The 11,173-nt window shown below is 31.3% G+C and overlaps 1 protein-coding gene across 1 annotated transcript; it reads right to left on the bottom strand.

Annotated features, from left to right (window-relative positions):
* Positions 1–1,028: 1,028 nt before the first annotated feature.
* Positions 1,029–2,917, bottom strand: LOC108858622 (uncharacterized). The gene is made up of 2 exons (XM_018632522.2): positions 2,465–2,917; positions 1,029–1,434 (listed from the first exon to the last, which is right to left on the bottom strand). Exons 1-2 carry the CDS (start codon positions 2,757–2,759, stop codon positions 1,112–1,114), a joined length of 618 nt encoding a protein of 205 aa, XP_018488024.1. The 5' UTR covers positions 2,760–2,917; the 3' UTR covers positions 1,029–1,111.
* Positions 2,918–11,173: the final 8,256 nt, after the last annotated feature.

Consider the following 11,173-nt stretch of genomic DNA (forward strand, 5'->3'; position numbering starts at 1 on the left):
CATCAATCTTTTGACGTTCCCAGAAACAAACTTTGGTTGTGACTTCTTCAAATCATGCGGAAATTATTGCGCTTCATGAAGCATGTCGAGCATGTGTATGGCTTAAGTCAATGAGTTACCACATACAAGATGTAAGCGGAATAGTTTCCAGGAAAGAGACAACAAAAGTTTTTGAATATAACTCGGCTTCCGTCGCTTAACTCAAAGAAAGTTATATCAAAAGTGACTTAACAAAGCCTACATCCCTCCAAGATTTTTATCGTATATACGAGAGCTTGTGAAAAATCAAGAAGTGGACATCGAGTATGTACAGTCATGCGATAATTCAGCTGAATTGTTCACAAAGGCTTTTCCTACTAAAATATTCCGAAAACATGTCTACGGTATCGGAATGCGGTGTTTTCGTGACCTATGAAGAAAAATCTATGTCTATTATTTTCAGGAAGAGATTACGTTGTTGTATTTGTTTTTCTTCGTCGTAGTTTTTATCCTATTGTATATTTCTGTGACTAATTTTTTAAGGAGGCAGTATATAGTACAAGATGAATAATCAATGAGAGTATTGTAAAAGTATAGCTATCTTAGTCACTTACACATGTCCTTTCTCTAATTCCATTTGCATCATCATCATCTAAATTTTTTTTGTTTTCCTTTCCAATATTACCGATCTTTTCCACTATAAATTGTGGTTCTCTTCTTTTTTACATTTTTTAGAAAGTGAAAAATCAATAAAAAGAAAAAGTAAAGTGATTCTGTCTCATCTCTCTTCATCGATCAAACACATATCTATAAATATATTATATTAATAAAACACTAGATAGTTTATAAAGCTCACCCTATATTACAACAAAAATATTATAGTACAAGGGTGAACCCACTTGAAAGATTGGGGGAGTCAACTGACACCATAGAAATAATATAGATTTTAGTTTGTAAGCAACCATTATTATTCAACTGTGGTTCAGTGGTAGAATTGTGCGTAGGAATCCACATATAGTGGGTTTGATCCTAGCTAGTGATTCCTTAAAAAAAATCAGATTTACACAATTTTATTTATAATACGATCTCACATAATTTTTTGCTCGGTCCGCCGCTGTTGTAACAAAAATGATTATACAGAAGATTCCAGACTGTGCGTTTTCTTTTTGGTTAGGGGCGAAGGCTTCAAGCTACTTCTACTCAAGCCATCATCATCCCCTTTAATCTTCGCGCTAGACTGCCTCCTGAAACTGATGACGTGTATGATTCTGCCAATCTGTTTGCTCCACGTCAACAGAGGCCGTTGCATGAGCCGAGGAAAAATATCTTTCTTCTTTGTGATATGTTGATATCGATGATCGCGTGAAGCCTTGGAGTGTTCAAGTTGGTAACTTTCCTTTTCCTTTTCCCATGAAGTTGTTCCGTTGTTTTTGAAATTAATCGAAATGAATAAATCTATAGACATTCGAAGCAATTAGCTAGGCCACTTTGTAAGAGCTAATCAATAATCTAAAATATTCTGCTGAGAAATTATTTATAAATGTATGACCCACGAAGGAGAGGGAGGGTGGGGGCAACAAGAATTTTCAATATAAACACACAACTTTTATCCTCAACTATAATGTTTTTTTTATCTTGAACTATAATGTTTCGGGGAAAATATACTGAAAAATGATTATTAAAACCATCTCTAATATATTTACTATTTTTATCTCTAAAATAAAAAAGTTTATGATAGCGTTTGAGTTTACTCTATGTATTTTCTATAATAACAAATCTCTAATTAGAGTATTTATAATGTACATTTCTATATTTTCCTCTAAAATAAAAATCTATATTAAGAAATTGTTTTATTCTATTGTATGATTTTAAAAGAAAATATAAATAAATTATTTTTTGCTCTACATTTAGGGATGAAAATAGTATTTCCTTATATTTTCTTCTATAAATAGATAAATTATATTAGAAACATATATTGGAGCAAGTCTAATTCTATTATAGAAATTCTCAATTTTGAAAGAAAATATAGAAACAAAATTAGAGATGAACTGAAGATTATCTTATTGGGTAAAAATAGAAGATTACTATATCCTTTCCTATTTATAAAAGAAAAATAGCAATCTCTTTTTCATAAAAAAATAGATTTGGGCTGGAATAGATATACCTCTAAATAATATTGTAGAGACAAATATAGAATTGGATGGGAGATTTCTAAGTTATAGTTTTAACATATTAGGTAAATCATTTCACACCATAACAAATCATTTTTTTATAGTTTAGTCTGTTTATATTTACAGAAAAATAAATGAAGATATGAAGTGAATAATAAATTTAAAATGATAAAATTTAGACGAGACATGTTTTGATAAATTTTCTTTAGATATTAAAACGATTGGATCGGCGGTGTAGATGATTTAATGTTAAATAAATGGAACAAAAAGTTTATTATATATCAGTTCTCAAAAAGATATTATATATATTGTACCTTCTGGACTGATGATGGAGTTGGTTCGCTGATTAGACTTTTGCTCTCGCAGTTGGAAGGAGCGAAGGAACGAGAAGAGTCTGATGTTTTTATTCTTGGAAGATTTTTGGGAACTGACTTTCTGTCCTTGGATGGTATGGTAGGAAGGAGAAGGAGAAGGAGATGGAGCATGTCTTCTCTGTAAATAAGCCAATACTAGAAGCCTCTCGTTGAGACAGATAGGACACACACCTTCAACAAAATCTATTGGATGGATGTTACAAGAAGATGTTGAGCTTTGGTTTTGTCCTTTCATGACTTCTCTACGAGAGAGCGAAAGAGGGAGAGAGAGCAGTCGACGAGTGTGTCTGTTTAGAAACTTGGTCCTGCGTCTACTTAAGATGTTGAGAAGGAAAATGTGTTTGTGTTGTCTTAAGTTTAAAGAGCTGTCAGTTTATATCAATAGAAAATTAGAAGATATAATAATCTGGCATTAAAATTGATTGGTTTAAAATATTGTCATGATTGGTTAATATAGTGATTACTTATTAGGAAACTAATAAAGAAAAACCTGTTTGTGTCGTTAAATATTCTTCAAGTATATCTGGACTTCCATGTATGACAAACCCGTATGGATGTAGCTTTAAATAATTGAAAAGTGCGAACGAAAAGTGTGGATGCTAACGGCGGATTTTGGCGACTTTGATAAATAATCAAATAAGAAAAAATATTTGATTTCTTGACAGATGCGGAATACACTAGTAAAAATGTTTGCGGTAATCATGAAATAGCCACTAAAGTTTATGTCAATTTTTTTATAAAACACGAATTGAAATACATGGTTACTCTTGTATAAATCATGGTCAAAAAAATTATAATACTGTCAGAAAATAAATTTGGGTAAAAATATTTACTGTTTTGCCACAAATACTTCGTGATGAAATTAATATCAAATAAAGCATCACTAAAATCATATCTAAAATTTATAAGTATATTTTTCCACGGTTGAGTCATGAAATTTTTCCTAGCCAGTAAACAAAATATTTCTTTGCCAAAATTTTAGTCACAAAGTTTTTAATGCCTTGAACAGCTACGATTTTGTCACGTACTTTTGTGGCAATTAAAAATTCTAAACATGCTTTTAAACTTTAAAAGCTAAGTACAACCCTTAAAACTATTTTTTTAATCTAACTTAAAACTTTAAAGTTAAACACCAAATCCTAAATATCAAAAAAAAAAATTCAAAAAAAAACTACAAAAAATTATTTTTTCAAAGTTAATCTCAAATATCCCATAACCTCCAAACCTTAGATTATAAATACTAAAATTTAAATTTAACTCTCAAACAAAGTACTTTTAGGTTTTAAGTAAAAACTAAAGTATTAATTCGTAAGTTATATTTTTAATTTTATACTTTCAAATTTTAAATCTAAACATCAAAAACCTAAAACCAAGTACACAAAACAGTAGGTTTATGAAGTTTATAAAGATAATTATTGCAAGTCTTAATCCTAAAATTTAAACTTTTTAATAAATTATATTCCCTAAGCTTCTAAACCCTAAACTATAAAGTTTCTCTCTTAAACTTTAAAATATTTTCAACTCTAAATTTCCATTTCCAATTGTAAGTCTTAAAATTTATACTAAAAGGTTAAACAAATATATATAAAAAAATGTATAAAACACACACATATATAAATATATTATTTTTTTGTTGGTATAATTGACTTATATCCTTGTTAAAAAACGCGCCGCATTACCAATTTTGCAGCCGCTTAAACGCTACACGGATGGCGAACGTAGTGATTTTGCTTGATTCGGTTGGACTGAACAGTAACATGCGTAATTCCGAGTTACAATGTTGAATAAGAAAACGAGTCTTTTGAATTACCAAAACTTTGTTTGGCCCGAATCATGGAAACACTAAAAGAAACTCAGATTTTGTTAATTTGGATCAGAAACACGTTAGTAGTATGTGTTTTACTATGTAAATGGTAAAACTAATTGATTATGTGAATCGTCAGAAGCTTGAGTGAAACAATGGCGGCCGGGACAGAAGAAAAAAAAAGGTCTGGGAGGAACTACGTAATTACCATTTTTCCACTATTAAGTGAAATCAGTAAAAAAGATTGGAAACAGCATGCTGTGAGTGTCGACCTCGGGTCAGTGACCAGTTTTCTAAGTTTCAGTAACCGCTTTAGAGGTGATGACTCATTGTACAAATCCGTCCTTGCTTAGTTATATAACTGAATATTCTTTTTGATCCCACTAAAAGTGAACCACTATAACTGTATATTAATTTACAATGTAGCAATAACAACTTTGGTTACTTAAATGTTTTGTACGAGTTCCCTTTCGGATTACTTCCCGAGTACATCTGTTTATCAAAATATGAACTTTTTCTTTTGGAAAAAGAAAAATGTGGCCTACATAGAACCACTTATTGAAACCTTCCCATGGATCATATGGTACATTTGGAAGGCATGCAACGACAAATTGTTCAATGGAAAAGAGGTATCACCAGTTGACACCCTTCAACTAGCTTCTGTTGAAGCCGAATGCTGGAGAAAAGCAAACTTAACTGAGGATGGAGAGGACGAGGAGGCACTATCTGCCCCATCGGTTATTTCGACTCTCCCTGTGGACCCCCACCGTCCAACCTGTCAAATCGATGCATCATGGATTGATGATGGCACAGTTAGTGGTCTAGGATGGTTCTACAAAGATTCAATGGGAGTCAAAAGATTTGGATTACAAGGATGCCGGAAAAGTCTATCAGCCCTTCATGCAAAGATGGAAGGACTCATATGGGCGATATCTTGTTTACGAGAGTTACGTTGCACTGTGGTTCATGTGGAGACGGATTGCTCGGACCTGGTGGACATGATTGCAAACCCTCTCGATTGGCATGTCTTTGCCTCCGAGCTGGTTTCTTTCCGACTTCTAAAAAATGGATTTTCGGAGTTTAACATTGCCCACATATCTAGGACTAGAAATTTGCGTACGGATTCTCTCGCTAAAGAGGCGAGACGCAGCGGTACTCTTTTTTCTCATATAGATCAGATTCAGCCGGACAAAACGTCTCTTCGGAACGACTCAGACCAGTCTACCATTTGATTTTAGAAGATGAGTGTCGACAAAAAAATGTTTCGTCCAAGTATATAATCATAACTATATAGTGATTATAATTTAAATATTAATTGATGTGTATAAAACATGGTATTATACGTATAAAGTATAAAAAATTCATCTCCGTGTGCTTTCTCATTTTTTCGTTTTTTCAATAAATTGCTAGGTACTGATGTGCTGCACGCGTAATAGTGCCTAGCGAAATTTCGAACAAAGAGTACTATAAATTATAACTAATACGTGCATTTATATAAAATATGTTGGATGCAAAAATAAAACTATAAACATGTTGTGTAAAGTTAGAAAACATGTGAATGGAGGTGGGTGGAATGCTATTATGTTTAAAAGCCATGCAATTATGACGCTGTACAGGGTCCACACTTTTGGATAATCACACAATTATTGTTACTCACTTTTTATATCTTTTTAATATAAACTCGTAAAACTGCATTAGAGTTCTGGAAGGTTGTGCTGTATTTGAGTTTTGGAAGTTTGTGCTGTATTTGAGTTTTGGAAACCATAATTTGATATATTATTTTCCGTTAATTTTTGACCAACGCCAAAGTATATATCATCTGAAAAACTATTTAAGTTTACCAACGAATGTTTTGAATTTATAATCATTGGGACAAGTCGACTGATTATCGTGCAATCAGTGATTTTTTTTCTTTTCAACTTCGTGCAGTCAGTATTAAATTAACAAAATTCAGTACATTATATATATTAGGTAACTATCCGTTCTACGGAAAAAATGTTTATAAATTTTTTAAAAATATTTAAGAAATCGTGTTTCTGACGCAACTAATGATTTCATGTTTACTTCTGACGCAACTAATGATTTCATGTTTACTTTGTTTGAATAATGGAATTTTTTTAGGTTAACCTTGAATATGTAATGTGATTTATCTTGTTTTGATACTTCTCTTTTAGAACAAATTTACTAATACTAGATTCTTTGTCCGCGCTACGCACGGATTGGGTTTTATAAATTTTCTGTGATCATATTTTACATGTATTTTTAATAGTTCTACATAATTTAAAACTAATAAACGTGGAAATGTCTAAAACAATAGAGCATGAAAAACATTGTGTTTATATATATATATATATATATATATATATTATCTTGTTGAATGTTGGTCTTATGTATTTTCTAGTGTTTTTATATTTGTTCTACGTGATTTAATTTGACTCATGTTGATCTTCTGAAGCTACTAATAACATATATGGTAAGGTTGAAGTAATTGGTTTTAAAGCAAATTAATAAAATTCTTATATTGTTTATAAAATTAGTAACCAGAAAGGTATACAGATTTTATTTTATTTTCAATTTTATATATGGTCTAAACTTTGCAACTTCGTCATCTTATAAAGAGAGATGTATGAAAGTCGTTGACCAACGAAAAAGTTTTAGCCTAAATTATTGTCTCAAACTTTTCTTTGTATCTGTTTTCTTTGGGTATACATGTTCAAAACTAAACCTATTACTAAAACCATTTTGCATTTGAATTTCGAATTATATTCCTTGCATTATGTGATTTTGTTCAAAAGAGCCGATTGTATATATTTTCTCTCTTCCCAGGATCGCCGGGAGGATTATTAAGGAACCAGAGACGGGTGAGTGTAAGCAACGGCTGCGATTGCTCGGAAGCTAAGCGATACAACAACTTTATTCCATATCCAACCGTTGGTCTTATTTTTACCTATGTGGTGGAATCTGGATGCAATTCAGCGTGAAAGATTGAAAACCGGGAGAGAGTGTTGGGTTAAGAACGTAATAAAGGTTTTATTTGGTCATTATATAATTTTTTTGTGCAACGGTCATTATATAGTAAATATCCCTAAGTAAGAGGTTTTCGGAAAATGACTAAAATAAAAATAAAAATAAAAAATAATTAAGATACTCGTAATTTAAAAATGGAAAATTGTTTTTAATCAAAAAATGATAACTATGTCGCATTAAACTAATCTCATATATTTTATGTCTTATTAAACTAATTATTTTCAAAATAGAGATAATGTCCTTAAATTTTTAATTTTAAATCCTTAATTATAATTAATAAATCAAAATCTATATTTTAAATTCGTAACTACAATTAATAAATCATTATAACGCATTTAGAAATATTTAATATTGTAATAAAATATATTATTATAATGAAAATAACAATAACATAAAACACAAAATCAATTTTGAAATTTTAATTTCAATTAATAACAATTTTAAATTTTAAGAACTGTAAAAAATAACACTAAGTTGATATAGGTATTTCGTCGGTGTTACTATTTTTCAGTTTTTTTTTAGTTTGTAAAACTATTTATTTAATTTAATTTCGAAAATACTGAAGAGTATTAAAGACAAAATGGTATAAAATATAAATTAGTTTAACGGAACATAGTTACCATTTTTGGTCTATAAAAAACATTTTCCCTATTTTAAAGAGAAATTCAGAAACCTAAAACTATGATCTGGAAATACTGTACTTTAGAACTTTAGTGTATTTTGTAAAATACTTTAAAATTATGATGATAAATGGAAAAGGAAAACATGAATAACACCCATGATCCAAATTAGCCTTAATCGTCGTCACTTTCATCGCAAGTAAGAATGTGTATGTTGAACCAAGTCAATAATATCTTCTCTTCGAAAGTAAAATAGAAGGTGAACTTTAAAGCAGCCGATAACTTAATCAATTGTTTTGAATGTATATCTTTGAGTTATCTTAAGCACTCATTGATTTAATATGATTTTATAAGTCACAAACATAATCAAAAACAGAAGTGCAGGAATATAGAAATTGCTTGCGCTAAAAGTATATTTCTACATCTATCTTATTAAAACAGAAACATTTTGTTGGACCTAACATTTATTTTGTAAGTTTTTAAATTAAATACACTTTTATACTTTATAGTTAAACCTACATTAAATCATTAATTAAATCATTAATGTTCCTTTCTTTATATTACTATCCATGTTTCCAAACAATATACTTATTTCTTACTACTATCAATATTTCCAAACAATATATTTTATACTACTATCAATGTTTCCAAACAATACAATAATTAATCTTAATATTTTATATCTATCATTTTCTCTTTAAAATTTTGTAGAAACATCATAATTTCATAAATTGCAAAATAATGAACTTTAAAATTTGGATTATAAGATTACAAATTATGAAACTATTACAATTTAAATCAAATTAGATTACATATTGGTCATCCATCAGTTCAATCGGTTAGTCTCGAATTTTAGTGATTTTTGTTAATATGAATATTTTAAAAACCTAAATTGAATTGTCAGATCTCCGGATTAAACGGTATAATCACAATCGGGTTGAATTTAGAAACACTGATTTAAATGCAAAAATATTTTAAATACACTCTTTAAAAGTTACCAAAATATTTGTTAAGTTATTAGTAAAAAATTTCATCGTAAAATATTCCGCGCTTCTAAAGCGCGGGTCATAATCTAGTGTAATGATTAAAAAAAGAACTGACCAAGAGTATCCAATCAAAAAAAAAACTTCTTACGTTGATTCATTAAACAAATGGTTTTGTTATACATAGCAATGGTTTTTTTTTATAAATTACTTTTCCTTTCTACTCATCTGTTTCCCCTCTCCCACTAAGTTATCTACTTTATAAAAACTCTCCTTCAATCTCACCTAGGCCTATGCAAATTCTGGCATGAAATATGTTTCCTTCTTAACACGTTGTGTATTCACCGCAAAACATAAGCTGTTATATTGTAAGATGCAATAATGCTCTTGCTTCACACCGAAGCTATATATCGATCTCAGCCATAACAACTACTGCAGTTCAGTAAGACCCCTACGTGCCAGCTTCTTCTTGTAAAACTCTGCAGAACCATCCTTTGCGTCACTTATATAAGAAAAAATTGTTCACCTTCTTAATAGCTTGATCACTGAGCTCCTCACATGCCCAATTCTTGAGGATAGTAATTATGTCGCAAAATGTTGCGAGCGATTCAACACGTAGGCGTTTCCAACTGCTCTGTTTCTGAATACCTTAAATGCCTCTCCCAAGGATTTGTGAAAGATGGTTTGGTTCTCGATACACTTAGTGACATAGACCATGTACTTGTCATGTACCTCCAATTACTTTTCTGATAGCTGGCTGATTAGGAGCCGTGTCCTCACCAGCTTTGTCTCTGGCATGCTAGTTGAATATGTTTGCAAGCCTTGTAATTTCACGAAACTCTGAACAACTTGAACTAACACCAATGAGAGTTTAATAATACATACCAGATTAATTAATACATGTCGAAAATCACAGAAAGAAGAAGCAGAAACCTGAACACCTTGGTGGTTTGGCTAACTGTGGCAGTGTCTCGGAGCTTGAACTCAAGCAAGTCATGAGCGTCTGGAGCTGAAATCACACAGAAGAAATACCAAAAAAAGAACTATTGTAAGATATGACAGAGCTCAACACAAAAAGATAACAATACATCAAAACTCTCCTTCAAATCACACAGAAGAAATACCAAAAAAAGAACTATTGCTTTTAGTGAATATGCTTCCCAGATTTGAAAGAATGAGTAAGGAAAAGCTCACATGTTTCCAGTCCTGTCTCTTCTTTAGATTGATCCAGATGAACCTGGGAGATCACAAAGCACAAACAACAGTCAGAAAATTATAATAAGCTTGACTCATGTATTAACTGAGATGAAACACGTACCCATTACAAATAGAAGGACCATCATCACGATTAAAACAAAGCAACATCAAATTAGAGGCGTATATTTCGGTGTTGAGTCTATATGATGAACTCAGAGTATATATGAGTCTATTAGCCGAGTGGCAGTCCCTTGATACCTTAAGCTTCCTCCAAAAATATCCTCTTCCTATTCCACGCTATAGATTGTAGTTCTCTCTATCGTTTAAAATGCTTTTTGCTCAGAGGCTACAATCACACTAACACCACACCACAACACAACACACCAACAACTAATCAGAGGGACTGAATCGTTAAGACAGTGGAATTGAATCTTAAAGAACCGAAATCAGTACTTTAGGAAGTCAATGCACACCTGCTCATCGATAAGAAAGAGCTCTACAGCGATTAGTGGTTTCAGTTGCTCTTACTGCTAGGTTTCTATTTCGATATTATTTAGGTTTAGACGAAGCCATTTATATAGGAGGAGGATGAACTGAAGATGGAACGAAACCAGCCCGAAGGTATTAAAAAGCATCATTGATTAAAAGGGGGTTACAGAGATGGAAGACAGAGCGGAAGGGTCGATTTCGGAGAATCGTGAAGTTGAAGATGAATAGGTGGGCTTAACACACGCGGCCCGGTTACTTAGATCTCTTTGACGTGGCGAGAACTCTGCATTGCTATTGGTCGATTTAATTAAATGACGTGGACAGGCTAAGAGTTGAGGTTATTCCCCTTTTAGTATAGTATAGATTTTGGACATTTCTTTTTACTTTTATTTAAAAGCTAAAAGATGATTTGTCAGTTTAGAGTTTGAAACTAATGTTTTATGCTAGTTTGGAGTTGTAAGATGTTTTCTGATTTTTTTTTCTATCTGACATATGTGCAAAAATTATTTTTAATTGTCTAAATCTAATA

Source organism: Raphanus sativus, chromosome 1 (genome assembly GCF_000801105.2).
Source record: "Raphanus sativus cultivar WK10039 chromosome 1, ASM80110v3, whole genome shotgun sequence".
In the NCBI taxonomy this organism is placed as follows: Eukaryota; Viridiplantae; Streptophyta; class Magnoliopsida; order Brassicales; family Brassicaceae; genus Raphanus; species Raphanus sativus.